Source organism: Mirounga leonina, unplaced genomic scaffold, assembly GCF_011800145.1.
Source record: "Mirounga leonina isolate KUSES-001 unplaced genomic scaffold, KU_Mleo_1.0 Mir_454, whole genome shotgun sequence".
NCBI lineage: Eukaryota > Metazoa > Chordata > Mammalia > Carnivora > Phocidae > Mirounga > Mirounga leonina.
The window spans coordinates 826567-851281 of record NW_023270763.1 but is presented as its reverse complement, the minus strand read 5'-3'; the positions used below and the strand labels follow the sequence as shown (position 1 = coordinate 851281).

The window sequence follows — 24715 nt, the reverse complement described above, 5'->3', positions numbered from 1 at the left end:
GTAAAGCCCCTGGGTGTCCACTTTCACATCTTCTCCCGACATTCCCCATGTGCCAGCTCATGCTGTGGGCGAATTCTGGTCCGCACAAGGCATGCAAATGCCCATCCATGTATGTGTGCACACATGTGATTGTTGTGTCTGTGTCTGGGGAGGTGAGATAGCGTCCAACCAATTACATTTATTTTCTTTGGTTAAAAACTCATTTGTGAATCTGGTTGTATTGAAAACATTCAAAATTTGGATGTTTTTCATTAAATACTTTTTTACATTTTAAAAAGGAGATAAAATTAAAACATTTAAATTTTACATTTAAAAAGGAGATAACATTAAAAATTTTTAACGTTTTATTTTTTTTAATAATTTTTTAAAGCATTTTTATTTATTTATTGAGAGAGAGAATGATAAGAGAGCATGAGAGGGAGGAGGGTCAGAGGGAGAAGCAGGCTCCCTGCTGAGCAGGGAGCCTGATGAGGGACTCGATCCCGGGACTCCAGGATCATGACCTGAGCCGAAGGCAGTCGCTCAACCAATGAGCCACCCAGGCGCCCACGTTTTACTTTTATTTTAAAGAATGTAATCTTGGGGGTGCCTGGATGGTTCAGTCGGTTAAGCGTCCCACTCTTCATTTTTGCTCAGGTCATGATCTCAGGGTCCTGAGATTGAGCCCCATTATCAGGCTCTGATTCTTTCTCTCCCTCTCCTCCTTGCCCCTACCCCCCTCGGGAAAAAAAAAAGTAATCTTGTTTTTTTTCTATGGCAGTGTGGTCACTACCTGTGGTAGGCAGCATAATCCAACCCCCCCCCCCCCCCGCCAATGTCCATGTCCCAATCCCTGGAACCACAAATCTGTTATTTCACATGACAAAAGGGACTTTGTAGATGTGCTCATGCTAAGGATCCTCAGTGCGGAGATAATCCTGGATTGCACAGGTAGGCCCAATGCAATCCTTTTATGTGAAAGGGGGAGAATAAGAGTCAGACAAGATGTGGCAATGGAGTAGTGGTTGAGGTGATGTGATAGGCCAAAGATCATGGGCAACCTCCAGAAGCTGGAAAAGGCACGAAAGGTATGTCCTACAGCCCCCTGAAGGAATGTTGCCTTAACACCTTGATTTTAGGCCTGAGATGCATTTTTGACTTCTGACCTCCAGAATGGTAAGATAGTATGTCTGTGTTTTAGGCCACTTAACTTGCAGTAATTTGTTACAGCAGCAATAAGAAATATTACCAAGTGCAAAACTATGAATTTGCAGCATGGCAAATTTGATTCCATGCAAGAATTTGGATTTTTCCTCTAAAACTCAGTAGTTAATGTAAATATAAAACTTCACATTTTAGTGTTACAATTGGTTGTAACAAGACCCAGATAATCTGGGAATATGTGGATCTAAAGGTTTTTCACTTCAACATTAGCATAAAATTCACAGGAAAGGGCAATATCTAACCCAGTTTCTAATAGTAATTGATTCATTTAATTATAACTTATTTTTTAACACTCTGATTACTTAACATTCTTGACTTTTGGAAATCTGAGTGTCTATAGGATTGAAGTAGCGAGTATTTGTATTTACTGGAAGACTTGAGAAATTAAAGTTCTGCACTAGGACTATTAAAAAGATAGTAATACATATGTGATTTTTGACCCACAAAAAATGACAATGATTTTAAAGGCTTGTATTTGTATTGATGCTTCCTTAGTAAATTATCTTCTTTTGAAGAATCCTTCTGGAAGAAAATTGAAGGCTTTGACTGGCACTGGATTTTGACCAATTTGAAGAAGGTGGAGGGAGTTTGTGGAAGCAGTGCCTACAATTGCTCAAGGATGTGGAGTGCTGAGGGGGTGAGCACAAAGCAGGTGTGGAGGTGGAGATGATGGCCTGAGTGGTTTGTTACATTAAGCAAATAAATACATAGACTGAAAAATTAAAAAAAAGAATAATGAAACTTGGGTTTTTATTGCTGGAGAAGTTATTTATAAACACAAAGAGAAGATTCCAAAAATCCTGAGTTGTTGGACTGGAATTGAAGATAAGGATATGAATGTTTTCCTTAAAATATATATATAAGTAAAGACAATTATAGATGTGTCTTTATATATAAGCAAATATACATACATTTCCTGACCCACGTTCACTGAGGCCTAGAAGCAATGAACCTTACTAGCAATAAGCACACCACACACTCAAATCTTGATTTTTTTTTTTTTAAGATTTCATTTATTTATTTGTCAGAGAGAGAGAGAGAGAGAGAGCGAGTGAGTGCATGTACAAGCAGCGGGAGCGGAAGGCAGAGGGAGAAGCAGGCTCTCTGATGAGGACGGAGCCCGATGTGGGACTCAATCCCAGGACCCTGGGATCATGACCTGAGCTGCAGGAAGATGCTTAACTGACTGAGCCACCCAGGCATCACTCAAATCTTGATTTCTAAATACCATCCTCCACTAAAAAGAAACAAAGCTCCTTGGAGAAATGGCTAGGCAAGGAAGGGAGCAAAGAATGACAGGATGACAGGGACATGTCAGAAAGACTCAAGAGCCAGCTAGACGTGGCTCTCTGGCCATCAAAAGGACAGCAGCAGAGCACCACCACTGAATAAAAGAGAAATCCACACGTCCATACTGATATAAATAAAAAACAAAAAGGAAGCCTCTCCCTTATAGACCACCAACTAATAAATGTGAAATGAACAATGGAAATTTTAAAAAGCACTATTTGGGGGGGGGGGGGTGCGCCTGGCTGGCTCAGTTGGTAAAGCAGGTGACTCGATCTCAGGGCTGTGAGTTCAAGCCCCACACTGGGTGTAGAGCTTACTTTAAAAAATAATTAAAAAAATAAAAAGCACTCTTTGGCAATGATCATAGTGATCCAGGCAAAAGTCACTGATAGAACTTAAAGTCATCAGGCAAAAGTTGATAAAGAATAAAATAATGGGGGGTGCCTGGGTGGCTCAGATGGTTAAGCATCTGCCTTCGGCTCAGGTCATGATCTCCAGGTCCTGGGATCAAGCCCCATTTCGGGCTCCCTGCTCAGTGGGAAGCCTGCTTCTCCCTCCCTTTGCCCCTCCCCACTACTCCTGCTGTCTCTCTCTGTCTCAAATGAATAAATAATAAAAATCTTAAAAAAAAAAAAGAAGAAAGAATGGTGGAATTTTTGAACATCTCCCTACAAAATACTAATATATTTACAAATGAAAAAAAAGGAGAAACCTGGCAGACCTCTACATGACTAGATAATCAAGACGAGTATCACCCACGGTAGGATGGGTTGCGGCACAGCACCATTCCTGTGGTATTCCTACCAAGAAACATGACCTGCATCTGGTCCTCAGGAAACGCCCATGGACCCCGAGACATCCCCTATGTATAAGCCTGTGGTCTTTAATAATAAAAACTACTAGGGACAAGAAGGATGGAAGACCTCTCCCAGCATGAAGGAGACTGCACATAGGATTGTGGATGGGACCCGAGAGCAGAAAAGAGGAGGAGACATTGACATAGTTGGCAAAATCCAATGGAGTCTGTGGATTGGACCTTAATACTGTTTTGACGCTGATTTCCTCATGTGGATGGTTACACAATGGCTGCGAAGGGGTGTCCGCTTCTGGGAAATATACACGCAGATGTTTGGGGTAATGGGGTATCAGGTCTATAGCACATCCTCAAACGGTTCAGAAAAAGACTAGGGAAAATGGCATGTACACGTACACACACACACACACACACACACACTTCTTGTTACTTGTGGTTTCCACACCTGTGAATGTGCCTATCTGCTGAATCCATTCGTACTCCAAAATCAACACTCGCGGTACTTCAGCACTTACTCGCCGACACGGACTGAGCAGCAGAGAACTTGAGTTGCCTGAGAAACACACTTCCAGCCAAGGCGGGACAAGACGACACCGTCCTTCCTTCTTCTTCCGTTCTGACACGGGAAGTAAGCTTCCGTCCCAGCCTACTTAGTGCACGGTCTTCGCATTTCCGAGCCTCGGGAGGCACTCTTTCGGGTTCAAGCGGCCTTCAGGCCGCAGTTGAGGTGCTGTCGCGTTTCCTAAGCCCCAGGAGGCTGCGATGCACCTCACAGAGAACGGCAGCAGACGGGCCGGGTCGGACAGGACGTAGGCACTGCCGGCCCGAGTTCAGTGTGAACCAACCAACAACGTATCAGGGCAAGTTGTCTTTAAACAGAAACACACGTGAAGAAAGGTTAGGGGGTGACTGCTGGGGGCGCCCTGAGGCGACCGTGACCAGGTCCCCGCAGAGCACCTGCCCATTCGGTTTCTGGGACCTCACAAAGTAACACGCTCGGACCAAAGCCACCCGCGCACACGTTTGGGGGGGGGGCAGGAGTGCGGCCGAACTGCCAAGGGGACACGGTAAAGCGACGCAGCGAGGAGGTGCAGAAAGGGGACGAGGTGAGGAGAGGCAGGGAGGGGACCCATGAGGGGACGCGGGGAGGAGACGCGGGGAGGGGTCGTGGAAAGGGGACGCGGTCAGAGGACGCGGGGAGGAGATGTGGGGAGGGAGGGGACCCGGTGAAGGAACACAGTGAGGGGACGCGGGGAGGGGGCGTGGTGAGGGGAGCCGGCGAAGGGACACGATGAGGGGACCCAGTGAGGGGAGCCGGCGAAGGGACACAGAGGACACGGTGAGGAGACGTGGGGGGGGGACCGCGCTGAGGGGACCCGTGAGGGACGCGGCAGCACCGGGGAGCCCACGAGGCGAGGACAGGCAAGCTCTCCGTCGAGGCGGAAGGCGTCCTCTCCCCCCCGGTCAGGCCCCCCTCTCCCACTCGGGGCGCCCCCCGCGCCCACGCCGCCCGGCCGTGCCGGCTCCGTACCTCGCGGTGGCACCTCTACGGCGCGGGCTCGGAGCCTCTCAGTGGCGGCTCCCAGGGAGGCCGCCCCTCCACACGGCCGCCGAACGGCCGCCGCCTCGCCGCCGTGACTCAGCTTTCCCGCGCCGCGCAACCGGCCGAGCGCGCCTGCGCGGCGCCGCCTCACCGTGACTCAGCGGCTCCGAGAAGGGGCCGGACTGTTCGAGAAGGGAGGCGGAGGAGCGAGGAGGGGGCGGGCCGACGGGGCCGCGGCGGGGGCGGGATTGGCCGGCCGGCGCTGACGTCATCGGAGCGCGCCGGGCGCACGCGAGTCGCGGCGGCTCTTTGAACCGAGGCCGGGCATAAATGGCTGGGGAAGCGGCGGTACGCGATGCCGCGCTCTCCCGCGGATCCCGCTTTCCCCGGCCTTTTGGTCTTGTCCCTTGTGGGTGGCCGCCGGGAGGGACATCCCGCCGCCTCCCGCTCGCCTCCGCAGCCGCCCGGGCGCCCGACGACAGCCAGGTCCGGGGACGGGGGACGGGGGACGGGCGCGGGGGCCGATCCGCACGCCGCGGAGGGCTTCAGGTGCCGGCCGAACGAGCCCCCGACCGTGGGCTCTCACCGCTGCCGTGTCCAGGGCTGGGCCCGACGAGACGGCCACGGGCGCCCCCGCCGCGGTCCTGCGCTCCGGGGCGCGGGCCGTGGAGAGCCCGCCTGCGGTTGGGGCCGCAGTGAGTGGGTGCGGGGACGGGAATTAAGAGCCCTTTGAGGGGGTAGGGCAGCTGTGACGGTCGGGGCGAAGGCCCCGTTGGAGGAAGTGACTGCACCGTGACCCGAGGGGAGGAGCGGGGGGGGGCTGGGGACAGCATGGCAGAGCCTCCGCGGAGTGGACCCTCAGGACCTGACCCCTGGGAGGGACCTCGCGAGCGTGTTGGGGGTGCTGGGTCCTGGAAGGGCTCAAGTTCCCTCCAGAGTAGCTTCAGCCCACGTCCACCTGGTTTGCGCCGTGAGTTAAGCGCTTGCTCCTCTCCCTCCTCAACTCCAGGTTGATTGTCCTTAGGGAGCAAGGTGCAAGTAGAACTCCATGCATGAGGGAGTTGAGAACCGGAGGGACGAGCCGAAGCTCTTGGGGATGGTGTCGTCAACTAACGTGATTTAGTGCCTCGTAAGGGTTTTGTGTATGTCAACAAGTGTACTCATTCCATGAAATCGTGGCCCAACTTTTTGCAGACCTTTGTGTAAGTTGGATATGGGAAGACCCTGTCAACGTGAGTCAGAATGGTTTTACTCAAACCTGAATTCTGGGTGAGCTTTTTCAAGTAGGAAATTAAAGGACCAAGAAACAGTCGCTGTCATAATGGATCCTGAAGGAGCTGGTACTTGTACTCAAGCTCCTTTTGCTGAAAGGCAGCAAGAATTTGTGATGCTTTAGTGCTCTGCAGGGGCCCAGGATGACTTGGGCATTGAATGCTTCCCACAGAACTTGTTTATTTTCTTAGCGGTAAGTTATGAACTCTCGGGACGGAAATTATGGCCATCGTACCTTTCCTAACTATTTTAATTCTTTTTTTATTTTATTTTTTTAAAGATTTTATTTATTTGAGAGAGAATGAGAGACAGAGAGCACGAGAGGGAAGAGGGCAGAGGGAGAAGCAGACCCCCCGCTGAGCAGGGAGCCCGTTGCGGGACTCGATCCCGGGACTCCAGGATCATGACCTGAGCCGAAGGCAGTCGCTTAACCAACTGAGCCGCCCAGGCACCCATAACTATTTTAATTCTTGTAGGTGATCCATCTGCCATCTGTGTTTTGGACACTTCCTCATAATGGAGTTCCCTGATTTGGGGAAGCATTGTTCAGAAAAAACTTGCAAACAGCTAGGTAAGTGCTTTTATTTATTTATTTTTTTTAAAAAGATTTTATTTATTTATTTGAGAGAGAGAATGAGATAGAGCATGAGAAGGGGGAGAGTCAGAGGGAGAAGCAGTCTCCCCGCCAAGCAGGGAGCCTGATGCGGGACTCGATCCCGGGACTCCAGGATCGTGACCTGAGCCGAAGGCAGTGGCTTAACCACCTGAGCCACCCAGGTGCCCTAGGTAAGTGCTTTTAAGAGAATGTTAGAAAAGGTGTGTTTTGTTAGCTGTTTAGTCGGGGAGAACTAGCCGTTTTGTTAATTAGCTGTTCTCTGGGTCTTGGCTCGGCTGGCCTTTCAGTGTTGGGAGGCTGGCCTGAGGTGCAGGTTCTGTTCAGCCCTGTTATTCCACATCTACTGAAGGCCAGGTACCAGGGCCAAGGCCAAGTGGAGACAAGCGTGCTGCTTAAATATTTGTGATACTACATGGGATGGGTGTCTTTTGAAAAGAGAACTTTACAGGGGTGCCTAGGTGGCTCAGTTGGTTAAGCGTCCGACTCTTGGTTTTTGGCTCGGGGTTGTGAGATGGAGCCCTGCATTGGGCTCCTGAGCTAAGCAGGGAGTCTGCTTAAATTTCTCTCTGTGCCCTCCCCCTACCGCCCGCAGCCTCTCTCTAAAAGAAAGAAATAAAATCTTGAAAAGAAAACATAGCTTTATAGATTCTTCAGTATTGCTGGCATTGTGAAATTCGTGATCCCCAATTTTTTTCTCACATGTGGTACCTCAAGGATACATTTGATAGGCGTAAAGAACTCAGTGTAGGTAAATACCTGTTTAATGTGCTCTGTAATTCTTTTTGTCCTGATCTTTAAAATGCTATTGTTTTTTTGTTCTAGATTTTCTTCCCTTAAAATGTGATGCATGTAAACAAGATTTCTGTAAAGACCATTTTACTTGTGCTGCACATAAATGTCCCTTTGCATTCAAGAAGGTAATTTATCATACTTCATTCCAAAGAGTCTATTTTTCACTCTCCAAAGCTGTGCTGTCCAAATAGTAGACATTAGCCACATATAGCTAATAAATGCATTAAAATGAAATGAGACTTGAAATCCAGCTTCTCAGTTGCACCAGCCACATTTCAGGTGTTCAGCAGCCACATGTGGCCAGTAAGTACTGTATTGGACAGTGCAGATGTGGCACGTTTCCACCATCACAGGGAGTTCTGGATGGCACAGCTCTAAAGCAACTGGTTTCATTTTTAGGGGCTCTTGAAGTCAAATTGTTGTATCCAAACCTTCAAAGCTTACTTTGCATGTTAAAATATTCTGGTCCTTTGATTCGTTATGTCGAGAAAAAACATAGCAGTATCTTTGTGAAGCGCAAGAAACAGTTTAATTGTTGACAAGGTATCTAATCTGGGAGGTATTAAAAAGGCTTATCTGGGTAACTTTGCAGCCTTGGGATCCTATTTAGTGGCAAATAGTACCTAGTAAAAATGGGAAGATGAAGAGGACTCTAAGAAAACCAGCATGTGTGAGTCCAAAGGTGTGATACCTCTGTTACTGACTTTGCAGGTGGCCCTGTATTCATTTTGTTTCCGGTGGTTCAGAGGTTATTTTAGTGACTTCTTTGTGTCTGTACTGCTGCTTCCGTAGGATGGCAGTTAGAAACCTGGATGACTTAGCATTGTTACATGCTTTCGTTAGTGTTGGCCAGGATTTTCTAGGTCATCATGGAGGGCGGGGGAGGGTGACTCATTTACCAGGCCCCGATGACTAGGCCGCATTACCCAGTTTATTTGTTGGCTTGACCTCCCCATGTCTCTAGATAGGGAGAGTGTGGCTAGAGATCATTAGTAATGCTTTATTTCTCAATATGGCGGACTTGTCAACTGAGGGAGTGCTTCTGGGTGACCCTTCAGCTCAGCCCCTACAGACGGTAGGCCCCATAATTCTTTGATTAACTGTTTGGATGTCAGTTGTCACCTCTGTTTTCTTCGTGAGCTAAATTTCCTTAGCTCCTGCCTTAGCTCTGAGGTTTTTTAACTGCTGGGCATGCAGCTGCTGGGTGCTTTGTTCTTCCCTCCAGAGCCCCCACGGTCTTGGGTCATTAGGTACCTGAGAGCTCAGCCTAGCCGTGTGCTCTGTCAGGTGAGTGAATCTCCTTGCGTGTGAAAGCCACAAAAGAACCAGATAGGCTGTTGGCAGTTGAAGGGAACTGGAGGGTCTTTATGGCTAGTGTTTTCTTCTTTCTCTCCATTCTGAGGGATTCGGGCTTCTTCACCACTCACCGAGATGGTGCTGGACAGACAGCCCTGCTGCCCTGAGACCAGATCAATGTCATCGGCTTCTTTCTTTGGCTGCCTTTTACTGATCGTCTCAGGGTCATTTCTACAGTTGGTTAATAGTCTGTCATGTTTACATTCCCCTGGATTCCACCTCTCCTGAATCTGTAGGGTTGCCTTACTGTTAATCCTTTGTGTTAACAGCGTCCCCTTCTAATGAGCGGTCGGAAGATCGGTGTGTGTACCTTATGTGGTTTTCAGTGCACTGTGCTGTCGTACCTTTTCTTTTGTGAGTTTTGATTGAATCTGGAATATCATCTTCTATCATTATTTTTAGGATGTTCAGGTCCCAGTGTGCCCACTTTGTAACAACCCTGTCCCAGTAAAAAAGGGAGAGATACCAGATGTGGTGGTTGGTGAGCACATTGATCAAGACTGTAACTACCATCCTCGGAAGAAAGAGAAGGTAAGGACAAATTACGTTTACTCTGTGAATGTGGGTTTTTCCGTAGGGTGGAAAAGGCCGATTATCTAAGTATGATCTGTAGTCCTAGTCAACTGTGTACAAAAATAAAACCTTAGTGATGTGTCAGTGTTTTCCCATGTTGTGATGGCTTAGGTTCTTAAAGTTACATGAACATACTCTTGAATATTAGAGTCTGTATTAGGATTTGCTTCCCTTATAGGATTCTTAGGTTTTTCTCTCCAGATGGAGAGTTAATGTGGTTTCTAGAACCATTCTAGGTTTTTTTGTTGTTTTTTTTAAAGATTTTATTTATTTGATAGAGCACAAGCAGGGGGAGCGGCAGGCAGAGGGAGAGGGAGAAGCAGGCTCCCCAAGGAGCAGGGATCCCAATGCGGGGCTTGATCCCAGGACCCTGGGATCATGACCTGAGCCGAAGGCAGTCGCTTAACCAACTGAGCCACCCAGGCGCCCCTAGAACCATTCTGTTAATGTGCACTTTTCCTAAGTTCCTCCTAGGAAAATGTAAAAAGATACATAGAATTTGAACATTCAGTATTCTTGCTTTTGTAGCTTTAGTATCTTTGTGAAAGCTCTACATTTGTTCATTTGGAGTAAATCATGTTAGGAAAAACAGTAGGCACCTGTTCTCCACAGCAGGTGCTTTCAACTCTTAGTCTTGTTTGTTTGGGGTACTTCCTTTTTTTCCAAGTGTGTGTATTGTCTCTCGAGTTTGTCTTATTCCCCTGTAGTTTTGGGCATTACCTGTTTACCACCCCGTGGGCTGAGCATGGAGTTCCCCTCCCCCCCATTCCTACGTGGCCACATCTCTTGCCACCCCCGCCCTCCCAGCAGAGGTGGCTCTTGGGCTGGTGTTACAGGTCTCCACAGCTGAGAGATTCCCTCTGCATTTTTCTTATGCTAGATCCTAGTTTCCTGCATCTATCTCTCTTACCAGGGGTCCCTAGTCTCCTGTGTCTTGTGTTTTTCTTTCTTAGTTTTCCCTTATTTGTGGGGAGGCCTCTGCCCCACTTGCTCCCTAGGAAGGACCATGGAAGATAAATGGGAGGTCATGTATCTCGCTGGGTCTTCGTTCTCTGTTTCTCCTTGCTTAGCTGCCTGGGGATAGCAGCCTGGCTTTCAGATCTTTGTTTGAATATTTGCAGGCGCTGGTTCATTTTCTCGTTTCTGCTGTGGCTTTAGAGAATTTCCCAGCTGTTCTACATGGTCCTTTGTGGGACCAGTTTTCTGTCTGGCAGGTTGGAGGCTCTCTCCCCACCCCACTCCTCCCCACCCCAGCCCCTTCCCAGAGTTTGGAAGCTTCACATTTACTGTTCCTGGTGTGGATCCGTCTTCATCTGTCGTGCTAGGTAGGCAGTGGACCCTTCTAAACTGGAAACTCCAGTGTTTCCATCTGGAATGCCATCTTGGATTCTTCGATTTTCTCTAGACTCCTGTCTCTTGGGTGTTGGACCTCCTGGATAGGTCTCCTTTTGTTCCTCCATAAGTTTTCTTTCCCTGTGAATTCTGTGTCCAGGATGTTTTTTCTGCGTCACAGTGAACGTCGTCTTCATCTCCCAGTCTGCAGCATGGTGGGGGCAGTGTGGACTCTCGCCTTTGCTGCAGGTCATCTGCCCAGTCCACCTTCTGTGCTGTGATTTCAGGTCTTTCTCTTGGGCTAATCAGATTCCCCCGAGAAGGTGTTCTGCTCCCTGCTTGGAGAGCACGCTCTGGCTTCCAGGATTGTGGAACCAGGTGGAGAGAGCTCTCGCATCCCCTCTGAAGGGAGCGTGAAATCCTTACTGCCTTCTGAGTGCCCCTCCCATGTTTCTTGTGTTCGTCCTGCCCATTGCTACACCTCCCAGGCCAGCAGCCTCTCTCAGACCCTCTGCCGAGCGTGTGTCTTCTGCTGGGGTCAGGTGCAGCTCTGCAGGTCTATTTCTCAGACACACCACTTCTCCTGTTGTAGTCCCACGGCACCCTGAGCTGCTGCTACGGCTGATTTGTGAGCCTTTGGGGATTTTGTTTCATGAATAGTCATGCTGCTTGACCTTCCCCACCAGCTTACAATTTGGCTTTCTTGTATCTGTCAGGTTCAGTATTACTTGTTTGTGTGCTTTTTTTTTTTTCCCCTAAAATCTTGCAGCTGTTTGGTTCCCCCCCCCCCCCCATTCTTGGCCCTTGTGGGCTTTTTAGAGAATCTGCTTCCTGTCATTTGCATTGTATTTCAGGAGTCATCCAGTACGTGTTCAGTTGTTCTTCCTTAGCCAGCAGTCCAAGGAGACTCGAACTGAGCTTGCCCTCAGTGGATGGCACGTAACGTGTGCCCCTCTCCCCTTGGACCGCAGATTCTCAGCGCCGCTCAGGCCTTCCTGGGGTTTGGCCTTGACCAGCTCTGTGGCTTGCCCTTCCCAAAGGCCCTACCAGGTTACTCAGGTTATTTTTCCGAGATGCCCTGCTCCTTTTTTTTCCTGTCTTGTTGCTCTCCAAAATAAGCGCATGGGCTTTGAAGGAGCTTGTCTCCAGGAAATTGGCTTTTGTCAGGCCCAAATCCCAGTTTCCAGTCATGGATCCTGGTTTATAGTTATGAACTACCTGGTCGTGTTACATTAAGCACACAACAGTTTCAGTAAATAAGCATAAGTCTTATTAACTCGTGCTTGCTGCTTTCAGCCTCCAACATGAGAGAATAAGCTCTGGATGCCTAGCCCCCAAAACCCTTTATTAACCAGCCAACCCCAGTCCCCCTCCATAACCCCATTCTCTTTACCCCACTCTTGCTGTGCGCCCTCCAGTCTTTCTAAAGTTCTTCTATAAACCTCCCTGCCTCTATATAAGATCACAGCTGCACTTGGCGTGCTTTCCTCCTGAATTGACAAGGTCTTCCTCGTTCTTGGCTCACCCAGGATTTGTGACCCAAGCCCGTCCCCTCTCCCCACCCCCGTACCCCAGGGCAGGCATACCCTCCTTTGCTCTCCTGGGCAGGCACCCTGCATCCCTGTGCTGTGAGCACATGCTGTGGTTGCTGAAGGCAGTCCCTGCCTGCCCGTTTTTGCCGGAGTACTGCCCTCGGGCTTCTAGGTGGGTACCTTTTGACCAACATCCTTACTTCACAGAGTCAGCAGTACCTGGGAATTTATATCACTCCTTCACCCCACCCTTATTGCCCCCGGCAAATAAAAACACCCCAAAACCCCAATAACAGAACAGGTATAGGAACTATAGGTACTTCAGCTCCCTGGAATGTCCCCAGAGCCCCTGGAGCCAGCTGTCTTCTGTGGGACTGGACATGATGTCACAGGCTTGGCGTCCTTTCCATGTCCCTGGTCCCCACTCCCCTGGATTCTGCAGAGGTTTTTTTTTGGCTGAGAAGGCCTCCAGTTGTCTCACATGAGTCCCCAATTTAAGGTGCTGCTTTTGTGTTTATTTGTTAAAACTTTCCAGTCTCCTCAGTATTCGCCTGTTTACCTGGCAGATGTTTGAATGAAATCTTGGAATCTTCATTCCTTGTAGCTAAGAACCATTTCTAGTTTAAATGTTGGTAGTCTTGGGGCGCCTGGGTGGCTCAGTTGGTTGGGCGACTGCCTTCGGCTCAGGTCATGACCCTGGAGTCCTGGGATCGAGTCCTACATCGGGCTCCCTGCTCGGCAGGGAGTCTGCTTCTCCCTCTGACCCTCCCAACCCTCCCCCCTCTCATGTGCTCTCTCTCTCTCTCATTCTCTCTCTCTCTCTCAAATAAGTAAATAAAAAATCTTAAGACTACCAACATTTTTTTTTTTATTAGGGGTTTGTTAAATAATTGCTTACTGAAGCAACTCTTGCTTTCTCAGCTTTTTATGTACCGGTGCTCGAAAGAGGGGTGCAAGAAGAAAGAGATGCTGCAGGTGGCCTGTGACCAGTGCCGAGGCAGTTTCTGCATTCAGCATAGACACCCTCTGGATCACAGCTGCAAGCACGGGGGCCGCCCCGTCGGCGCAGCCAGGTGAGAAGAGAGGCCGGCTCTGGCGTGTGGCTCACGTACCGTGACATCAGTGGGCGCGCCTGACCCCCGTGGTGGGGATGGGGCAACTTTGAGCCTTGTACCGAGCTAAGTTGTTGAGGTGAAATATTTTTTGTAGGAGTTTGGCTGAATGTAATCTAAATTAAAATTGGACCCTAAATTGAAGTTGGATTCCAGTTGTGCTGTTTCCAGTGGCTGCCAGAACGAAGTACCGAGGCCTGGGTGGCTCCAGCAGGAGGAGTTCACAGTCTCCCTGCTCGGGAAGCACAAGTCCAAGATGGGGTGTGGCGGGCTGGCTCCTCCCAGAGGCTCTGGGCGTCCCTTGGCTGTGGGCGTCTCCCCCCCCCCCCCCGCCCATCCTCTGTGTCTTTCATCACCTGTGTTTTCCTTGTGTGTCTGTGTCCAAATGTCCCCTTTTTATGAGGACACGGTCATACTGGATTAGGGTCCTGTCCTTCCCCAATCTGAGCGCGTTTCAGCTACTTGCATCTGTGACAACCTTACTTCCAAATGTCACATTCTGAGGCTTTGAGTGTTTAAGACTTTTAGTCTATAATTTTGTGGGGACACAGTTCAACCCATTCACAAGTGGTATAACCGAGAGCACCCTTCTCCGGTCAGAACGTTTGCCTGAACCGGCCGTTGAATGGAAGTGGAGGCGTAAATTTACCTTTCAGTTACTGGTAGTTTCTTGTGTTGTCTGGGCCTGAACCAGGCAGAGGGTTTGCTGCGCGCACAGCTCTCCAGGTGAGCCGATGGAGGGGTCGATGACTGTTGGTCTGGCCTTTCTGTGTAGGTGTGCAGCTGCCAGAGCCTCTGAACCCAAGCCGTCGGGAGCGTTATTCACTGCCCGCCAGCTGGCTGGCTCAGCGACTCAGGTGTGGGTCCAGAGGGCATGCCCAAAGACAGGTGCTTTGTACCAAGTGGTTCTTGTCCGAGTGACGAGCATTGAAGAGTCATTGCAGTGCAGTTAATAACTGACCGGTTGAAGTTATTTGCTCCTCCGTTGGCTTAGTTGTAAGGAAGGGTGAGAGAAGGTCTGGATGTGAGCTTTCTCGAGCCCGAATTACCAACGCAGTTCAGTCCAGCACGGAGCGTATCTAGCAGTAACATTTTTATAGGTGGTTCTGAAATAACCGTATTTGGCCTAGAGCTCTTATGTGATCAGTTGCTCCTGGTTAATCAAGACAGACCTAAAACAATAAACTATTCTTTGGTTCTCTGTCCGATGGAAAGTAAAGAGATGATGCGACTGTACCAGCTGCGCTGGCACGTTAGCTTGTTTTGTGTTTAGTGTGGTAGCGGTACTTGTGCTCTGTGGCCTTTGTGCTTCTCGTGGCAAACAGTCGGAAATGCCGTTAAAAATTTTCCAGTAACATGTACAAATTTTGGCAAAATAAACAGGGATATTGATATTCTAAGTTAGGCTAAGCTACTCCCTCCTGCCCCCCAAATAAAGTGACGTAAAGATTGATCTGGCACACTCAGATCCTTCAGAGGGCAGCTCTGCCCTGGTCTGAGTAAGAACCCAGGGTTCTGGAAGCCTCAGTCACTTACACAAGCACACAGCTGATTGCACTCGGTCTTCATCTTGGGGCTTCTGACAGGCACCTGAGCCCAGGAAGGGGGGAGGCTGTGGGCCTGCCTTCCTAAGGGCCCTTGTTCAGAGGCAGCCCCTGCACACACACAGTCCCTTTTCTACTGAGAGAACAGCCCTGTGGCCATACAGATGCAAGTGCTGGGCCTACCCTGACGGCCTCGGTCTGTGAGAGCGCCCCATGTCCTGTGACCCTGGGCATTGGGAAACATGAAGCAAAATGTCATTTGAGTTGCGTCCTGATCTTAACCCACTGGTCATCCACCTGTACATCCAGACCTCCCCTTGCTCCTGGATTAATAAAATCCAGGCGATTATTCCTGGTGTCAGAGCCTCAAAACACAATGCGGGGAGGGGCTTCTATTCAGTTTCCATTCCACAAATAGGTGATCAAAACTATTTCTGTGGGCTGTCTTAGTTGGTGGTGTTTGTTCTGGACCAGTGCTCATAATTGTGTGGAGGGCTCCCCTCCCAGAGTTTTCTGGTTCTGTGGGTCTGGGGGGGCCTTGAGAATTTGCACGTCTAGCAAGTTCCCAGCTGATGCTGATGCTGTGGGTCTGGGGACCCCACTTGGACAAATCACTTCTCTGCACCCCTGCTGCCCAGTACGTAGTCACTAGCCACAGTTTATGAGCACGGGAAATGCAGTCGGCCCAACTGGGGTTGAATTTTTAGTTGTATTTAACTTTTTTTTTTTTTAAAGATTTTATTTATTTATTTGAGAGAGAGAGAATGAGAGAGAGCACATGAGAGAGGGGAGGGTCAGAGGGAGAAGCAGACTCCCCGCCGAGCAGGGAGCCCGATGCGGGACTCGATCCAGGGACTCCAGGATCATGACCTGAGCCGAAGGCAGTCGCTTAACCAACTGAGCCACCCAGGTGCCCATAGTTCTATTTAACTTAAAGGCAAGTAACTTGATGCACTTTTTAGAAAACTCTTCAGTATGGTATGTGAGTCTTGTTTCAACTGTAAATTTTAAATAAAGGTCAGCCCTTTCTCATGGAAATTTAATACCCAAATTGAGAATCAAAAACACTGAGCTTTGAAGACAATACCAATAAAGTATGTCGTTGTTAAAGTTGTTACTTACATGTTGAACGCTAATATTTTGGATATGATGGATTAAATAAAGCAATAAAGTTAATCTTACCTGTTTGTGTTTTAACTGTGGCTACTAGAAACTTTAGAAACAGGTAGCTGGCTGGCATTTTTTTTTTTTTTAACGGTTTCGGGGGTTTTTTTGTTTTGTTTGAGAGAGACCAAGCGTGTGTGTGTGTGTGTGTGTGTGTGTATGCACGCGCGCATGAGTCGGAGGAAGAGCCAAGGGAGAAGGAGAAGCAGATTGCCCGCCGAGCAGGGAGCCTGATGCGGACTCGATCCCCGGACTCTGGGATCATGACCTGAGCCGAAGGCAGATGCTGAACTGACAGCCACCCAGGCGCCTGGCTGGCATTATAGTTTTGTTGGATGGTGCTGTTCTTGGTCATCCAAACTAAAGGACAGAAACCCACATCGTATCAGGAAGAGCATGGTCAGCTTATGAGTGCTTATGCTTCTGTCTTCGGATTTGATTAGAACGTTTGGGCACAGTACAGTGGTCCCCTCTTAGCCCGGGTACGTTCCAAGACCCCCGTGGATGGCACTGGACTGTAGGTATGTATGGTTTTCCCTGTGCAGACCTGTGGTAGGACCTAATTTTATGCCTTGGGCACAGTAAGGTGAGCTCCAGCTGGTCAAAGGCCAGCTGCAGTTACCCAGGCACACTGCGCGCTGCCTGCTGCCCTGTGCTTCCCAGATCGCTGTTCTTACCAACTGAGGCTTTGTGGCAGCTCTGCGTTGAACACGTCTGCGGTGCCGGTTCTCCAACAGCCGCTGTGTGTCTCTGTCATGTTTTGGTAATTCTTGAAATATCTCAGACTTCCTGATTATTTGTCATGGTGATCTGTCATCAGGGATTATGACTCACAGCTCGATGAAAGCATTTCGTATCAATGAAGTATCTTTTTTTTTTTTTAAAGATTTTATTTATTTATTTGAGAGAGAGAGAGAGACAGCGAGAGAGGGAACACAAGCAGGGGGGAGAGGGAGAGAGAAGCAGGCTTCCCGCGGAGCAGGGAGCCCGATGCGGGGCTTGATCCCAGGACCCCTGAGATCATGACCTGAGCCGAAGGCAGACGCTTAACGACTGAGCCACCCAGGCGCCCCTCAATGAAGTATCTTAATTAAGGTCCGTGCATTGGTTTTTAGACATAATGTTGCACACTTTAACGACTACAGGATGGCATAAACAGCTTTTATGTGCACTGAAAACCAGGAAGATCACTTGACTGCCTTTACGGAGACGTTTGCTTTATTGTGGTCTGGAACCGACCCTGGGGTCTCCGAGGTTTTCCCCTAACAACATACTGCGATAAAAGTTACGCGAGTGTGGTGTCTGTCTCCCTCAGAATTCCTACTGTTCTGCACTCCCCGCTTCTTGCGATGGCGTAAGATGATCAAATGCCTTCCTAGTGAGATGAAGGCCTGTGATGGAGTGTTAGTCCACCGTTGACCTGAGGCTGTGTCAGGAGGGGGGTCGTCAGCTGCTAGACTGTGGGGACCGTGGGCACTGAAACGTGGACAAGGGGGGGTGGCTGTACTCAGAGCTCTCTATCTTCCCTCCAGCGCTGTGTCAGTAGGCGGTCGGGGGCCCCAAGGGACGTGAAAGCTTGGGAAGGTAGAAGTGCCCGGCTCCTTGCCGTGCTCCACAGCACTGACTCATTGCTCAGTGTCCCGGCTGGCAGCTCTGTCATCCACAGGTACCAAGGTCCTGGGGTACCTCCTGCCCACCATGCACGTCCTCCCACAGTGGCATGGTCTGGCCAGATACTGGCCGGGTCTCAATCTTTGCGCCAGGCTGTGGGCAGTCTGTTAGAGGTTTCCTGGTGGTAGCGTCACTGTGCTGAAGAGGATGTATGTTTATGCTTTGATAGAAGGTGCTAAGTTGGGGCGCCTGGGTGGCTCAGTCGGTTAAGCATCTGCCTTCGGCTCAGGTCATGATCCCAGGGACCTGGGATCGAGTCCCGCATCGGGCTCCCTGCTCGGCAGGGAGCCTGCTTCTTCCTCTGACCCTCCCCCCCCCCATGTGCTCTCTCTCTCTTATTTTCTCTGTCTCAAATAAATAAATAAAATCTTTAAAAAAAAAAAAAATCTTAAAAAAAAAAAAAAGGTGCCAAATTGCTGTCCTAAAAGTCCTAGCAACATCATCAGTTTTACCAAGACCTCAGCAACTGCCTATTTAATTTTTTCCTAATCTGATGAAAACATGGTGTCACCATACTAGAGTATGTCTTTAATTAGCAAAGTTGAGCATCTTCTTCTGAGAGCCATCCATTTGAAGGCTTTAAGATAAGGGAGTCTGCTCGTGTAGGTGCCCCTGAGCTGCTCATGACACACCAAAAGTTTGAATGCGGCCAAAAGATGGAGAAGCCCCAAGTGTACAAGTTTTCATGGGAAGCGCTGATATTAATATTAGCACATTACATTTTTAAAAAGATTTGTCAGAGAGCCCAAGCAGGGGGAGCGGCAGAGGGAGAAGGAGGCTCCCCGCTGAGCAGGGAGCCTGATGCAGGACCCCATCCCAGGACCCTGAGATCATGACCTGAGCCGAAGGCAGACGCTTCACCAACCGAGCCACCCAGGTGTCCCAGCACATTACATTTTTTTAGTGTTAAAAGTTTGCATGCATTTTTGAGAAAAATGTAACACAGTTTTGTGCTCTGTGTTCATCTGTCCAGAGTAGGGAGGGGTTCACTTTCCTTATCTGTTGGGGTGCTTCTGTGGAAATGTTTGAGAAGCACCAGGCGGTGGAAGGAGCTTCCGAGTTGCAGGATGGGACTGCGTTTGCTCGGCCATTTGAGGAGTGATCTGGAACGAGCCGAGTAACCTGTTGGCTGTACTGATCCGCAAACGGCAGCCAGAGGTGTAATTGGGCATGAGTGGCGTTCTGTTAACAGGTGCCATGGGCATCCTGTGTGTGTTCCCAGCTGTTGAGCGTCCCCAGGGTAGAGGGTCCTTGGAAGCTCATGTTGGATGTCTCAGATGGAAACCCGAAGCTTTGTTGAGAGGAACATGGGCACTCCAGCGTTCACGCTCTGTCCCGGGGCCTCTGCCCAGCCTGCGAACCCACCACCCCCTACTCTCCTGGACAAGTGGGCGTAAACACCAACCTTTTGAGGGTGTCACCCCTACCTTGTCCTAGGGAATTTGGATTTGTGGCTGTGTGGGTAGTGACAGCCGATGTATAAGCTGGACATTTGCTGGCTGGGACAGATGCCACATGGGTGTGCCAGGTCTCCTGTCTTGGCACCCGGACCCACAATCAGGTGACAAGCGCCACTTGAGGTAGCACCTCTCCCTGCCCGGGTTGCCTTCCTGCTTCTCCTGAGTTGGCCTTGGGCTGGCACTAGCCAGCTGTTCCTGGGCAAGGCCCAGAGCCAGGCTGCCCGTCATTCCTGGTGTCCGGCCTCTAGTCCGCAGCCGGACTGGCCGCTGCGTGCCCAGTGGTGTGCAAGCCCCAGCGTCCCACGCTCACCAGGCATCACCAGAGGCCTTCCGTCTGGATGGCAATGAGGGCTGATGGGAATGGTGGTTGTGTTGGGGAAGTCAGGTGGGGTGTCACAGGGAGAGTGGACATACTAGCCATCAGCCCCACATCAGCGTTTGTAGGTCATCCGTGATCGGAGGGACTGGGGGTATTTTAAATGTATTTTTCAGTCAACCTTCCATGTTCCTTCTTTGCAATAAGCCCAAGACCAAAGTCAAAAGATAGGCTCTGAAATAGGTCAGTGGCTGAAATGGCCTTGGTTCTCCAAGCTTCCGGCCTGAGAGTCAGGGTGTCTGGCATTCATCCAGTATTGCAGAGGTCCTGAGGCAGTGGTGGTGTGTTCCAGGGAACATGCTGCGGGAAACCGGTCCGACTTCTCCAGTTGGTCTGCCGGGAACTTTCCCCGGGTAGGTGTTGATCTGCTTTGCTGTATTTTCCTGAAATGATGTAAAGACTCGCGATTGCGGTAGAGACTGTAGAAAGTGCAAGGGGGGGGGGGGGCGGGGAGAGTGTCTGGCTGTGGCAGGAGGTTGTTTGCTGTTGGTTTCTAAATTTTTTTCCCAGTGTGTCCTTCGCTCCCTGCCTCTCATTAGGACGTTAGGAGGAGCTCTACCCAAACCCACAGTTGTAGAGTTTATACACACCCCAGTTGTAGGTGATGAGATCTTCTTCTTAGAATCTACCACCAGCTAAGATTTTCTTGGAATAAATACTACAAAAGCAACCTTTTAAAATGGCCTTTAGTAAAAAAAAACCACAACAAAACAAAAAACAATAAAACATGCCAACAGGCAGAGCGGTTGGTTAATTTTACATTCTGTAGATGTGCTCATTCTGAACTGAAGTAAAGTTACTTGTGCAGAAAGCTTCGCTTTGGCTCAATCTTAAGAAGAAAGGAAGTGCATTAAGAGTATCTGTGGGCAGTGTCTCCCTGCCTGCTTTCCCGTGAACGTTCCCTGGAGAACGAGAGCACTGAGAAGGGCCGCGGCTTCCATAGCACTCAAAAAGCTTACGGAACGCCAGGGAAAAGGTCAGGTTCTCTGTATTGAGCGACCAGCTGTTGGTGCATACGCGGTGCCCAGCTGTGAAATCATGGCTGTCATTTGGCTGAGTGTTTGTGTCATTCGCCTCCCACCGCAGGCGGGTCCTCTGGTGCTGCCTGGTGCTGCCAACCACAGAGCACTGGCCGCAGGCTGACTCTCTGGTCTGTTGCGCCACATGCCCTCCCACCCACCTGCCCGCCGTGACACACCCGTGTCTCATGGAGGGCGCTGACCCTTGCATGGTTTTCAGACTTGTTCGGAGCCTGGAACTCGGCCATGGTGGTGTGTATGTGCAGGGAACCTGCTCAGCTGGAGGCCGTGGTAACCTTAGCAGTGGACAGGGTCAGATGCACCACGTCCTGGAATCCATCTCAGCATCCAAGGGTAAGATGGAGTTTGTAGGAAGAACGACAAGTGAAGACAACGGTGTCACTGTAGTTTTTGCTAAATTGGGAAAGTTGTTGCATATTAGGAAAGCAGTTTTACTGAACTGAGACCAGAGACCCATGGGGGGTGCTCAGAAGTGTTTGGCAGGAGTTGGGCTTGATGTGCCTGGTTCGAATTCCTGCTGCAACATACGGTGACGGAGCAGAATCGTCATGTTTCCTGATGGTTACTTATTTCAACTATAAGCCTAGAGCAGGATCATTTGTGATTTGACTTTTTTTACTTGATAAACTGATTTTTTAGAGCAGTTTTAGGCTTCTGCTCAGCAAAATTGAGCAGAAAGCACATCCCATGTACAGGCCGCCCCCACAACCTCCCCCACTATCCACATTCACACTGCCTGGTTTGTTACAGTCATCCAAAGAGTAGTGAAATCTGCCTAAATATGCGTGTGCTTTTAAAAGTATGAACTCCATCATGTTAGCGAATACCTGAACCATTATGTGTAGAACTGCCTCTTACGTGGCCGAAAGGTTGATTGTGCAGCAGTGGACAGAGAACACACACAAACTTGCTGTGCTGTCCTGTTTTGAAGTTGTCATTTGTATGATTGCGTTATTATATGGTTTAGTTATGAGACAGGTATCAGGCTCCCGCCTGGCACATGCGGAGAGTAGCTGCGAGGCCGTAGGTTGCTGAGGAATCCTTGAGGGAATTTTAAAATTACAAACATGCAGGCGCCTGGGTGGCTCAGCCAGTTAAGCACTGACTCTTGATTTTGGCTCAGGTCATGATACTGGGGTCCTGAGATCAAGCCCCGCATTGGGGTCAACGCTCAGCGCAGAGTCCGCTTGAGATGTTCTCTCCCTCTGCCCCTTCCCCTGCTCACGTGCACCCTCTCTCTCTAAAATAAATGAATCTTTAAAAAAAAAAAAAAAACACACAAAATGAAGTAATAAAATTACAAACATCAGGGGCGCCAGGCTGGCTCCATCAGTGGAACATGTGACTCTTGATCTCAGGGTTGTGAGTTCAGGGCCCATGTTGGGCGTAAAGAATACATTAAAAAAATTACAAACATGTTACCCTCAAAATGAATAATACAGTGATCTGATCCACATTCTAAAGTGATATTTCTGGCCATTGTGAAGTGAAGAATGCATCAGGAGGACAGAGTGGGTGACCTGGGTGCCAGGTTGTGGAGCCCTCAAATGGATGGGGGCGGGAGATGTGGAAAGTCTGTTAACTTAACATCTGTTAAGTTAACAAGATGTACAGGGTGACAGGCAGAGAGGAGTGGGGACAGCACCTTGCTTTTCTTGATGGCACTTAGGATGGGGGTGGGTAGAGCACAGTGAGCAAGGGGGAAAAGGTTTGAAAGGAAGAATCCGGAGTTGGGCTGTGAGCGTGTTCTGTTTGAGATATTTACTGGACTGCTGCGTAGAGAAGCCAGGTAGGCAGGTGGGTAAGCAAGTCCAGGGGGCGAGTTTGAGATCAGAAACAGGATTTAGAGTCATTGGCACATGGTTGGATGGAAAGCCATGGCAACAGATGAAATCACCGAGTGGGAGAGAAGGAGAGGGAACGAAGACCTGACACCGGGCCCAGACTGAGTTCTAGGAAAGGGGAGACAAGTGTAGTATCTCAGGTCCATGTAACATCGTGCTCAGTAAAGTAGGACGTGAGACATAATTTCCGTAAGATCTTAAAATGTATGTAGCTCCTCAACAACGCAAGAATTTCAAGAGGTGACAAGGTAGAAAACTAACACACAGGCATCAATAGGCTTCATTGCCATAAACAACTATCTGAAGATACAATGGAGGAGAAAAATCCCATTTACAATGGCAATAATGATAAAATACTCAGAAATAAACCCAACGAGATCTCTGCAAGTTCTAGAGCGGACAAAACTTTAAAACACGAAAGACACAAGAGTAGACACAAACCAGTGAGACAGGCCTTGTTCTTGGAAGACAACATCATAAAGATGTCCATTTTACCAGAATTAATTTAATTTTTTAAGATTATATCCACCAATTTATTACTTTATTCTTATTTTTAGTTATTTATAAATAAAAAGTAAAAATAGCAAAACAACACACAGCCTGGACAACAATGATCATAAAAACAGACTTGGTACATAGCCACTTTAACATAAAAACCAACTCAGCTCCAAAAAGCAGAAAGTTTCCCACTCCCTAAAAAACATATCAGTTGCTATTGTTTTAATGGTCAGAACCACTTCCAACTTCATCATCTCTCTCCCTCAGTCTTTTTTTTTTTTTTTTTTTTTGATAGCAGTTTTGACAAGTGCCTTTGTAAGAGGAATTAATCCACTTGGAAACTTGGCATGCCGTTTCCAAGTTTTCTATTTTTCTTCTAAGTGTCCTTGCAAAGTGTGTGACTGTGGAGCTCAGGGCTTAGAACGGTTGTGTCTTTTCTGATTTTTCTGTTGTCTGCCATTACTTTTGGCTTGCCTAAACTATTTAAATCTAAGAGGATCCCAATAAAAATACCAACAAGCTGCTTTTCTGGAGCTACAAAAGTCGACACTCAAGTCGTATGGAAAACTACACGTGGAGGAAAAGCCAAGGAGACACGGAATGAAAGCCCCTCTTGGTCTCATGGCGCACTGTAAAGCCTCATGTGGAAAACAGTACACGCTGGCACAGCAAGAGACGGGCCCGTAAAACGGACCAGGAAACCCTGAAACAAACAAAGGTGCGTGTGGAAACTCGGGTGTGATAAAAGGTGTATCTCAGGCGCCTGGGTGGCTCAGTCGTTAAGCATCTGCCTTCAGCTCAGGTCATGATCCCAGGGTCCTGGGATCGAGTCCCACATCGGGCTCCCTGGTCAGTGGAGAGTCTGCTTCTCCCTCTGCCTTCCTCCCCCACTCGTGCTCTCTCTCTCGTAAACATAAATAAATAATAAAATCTTATTAAAAAAATAAATAAAAGGTGTATCTCAAATCACTGGAACCAAGATGGGTTTTTTGAACAGCAGTGTTGGTTCAACTAGGTAGCCATTTAGAGAAAGGTAACATTAGGTCTATACCTTACATCACACAGACGCAGGGACTCCCATCAGAAACGTGAATGTAAGAAATGAAACCAAACATGTTATGGGAAGAAAACTTGGGTGACTTTCTCCAAAACTGGGTGTGGGAAAGTCTTCCTCACAATGATGCTAAAGTCAGGTGGATGAAGGAAAGCATTCATAGTGGCAAAGCACAGTCGCATGGCAGAGAACAGCATACACGAGACCAAAGGACAGGTGACAAACGAGGACAAGGTGTTTGCAACATACATCACAGATAAAGGTTGATATCTCTAATACATAAAGAATGTACACGTTGAGGGGGAAAAAAGATCAGAAACCAGATAGGAAGATGGGTGAAGAATGAAGTGACACAAGAGTATGTAAGGATGATCCTGGGATATAGAGATGACTCACTTGAGTTAGGAGGGATGCAAATTAAGACCACACTGAGGTCCTGTTTCTCAGATTAGATGAGCAGAAATCCAAACTTGAGCGGCATATTCTATTGACAAGGCTGTAAGCAAGAGATACGTCCACACGTTGCTATTGGGGATACCAAGTGTCAGCCATTACGGAGGAAAATCTGGCTATACCCAGCAGAAGTATATTTGGCAATCCCACCATTAGGAGTCTACCCTGAAGGTATA

The 24715-nt window shown here is 48.8% G+C and overlaps 1 protein-coding gene across 4 annotated transcripts; it reads left to right on the top strand.

Annotated features, from left to right (window-relative positions):
- The first annotated feature begins 4196 nt into the window (after positions 1–4196).
- Positions 4197–13579, top strand: ZFAND2A (zinc finger AN1-type containing 2A). Of its 4 annotated transcripts, none has more exons than XM_034988231.1 (5): positions 4197–4413; positions 6599–6693; positions 7561–7655; positions 9289–9417; positions 13245–13579. In XM_034988231.1, exons 2-5 carry the CDS (start codon positions 6639–6641, stop codon positions 13398–13400), a joined length of 435 nt encoding a protein of 144 aa, XP_034844122.1. In that variant the 5' UTR covers positions 4197–4413; positions 6599–6638; the 3' UTR covers positions 13401–13579. The 4 variants fall into 4 exon arrangements, with proteins under 4 accessions (XP_034844122.1, XP_034844121.1, XP_034844120.1 ...); XM_034988230.1 differs by lacking the exon at positions 4197–4413 and adding an exon at positions 5114–5198; XM_034988229.1 differs by lacking the exon at positions 4197–4413 and adding an exon at positions 5208–5336.
- The last annotated feature ends 11136 nt before the right edge of the window (positions 13580–24715 follow it).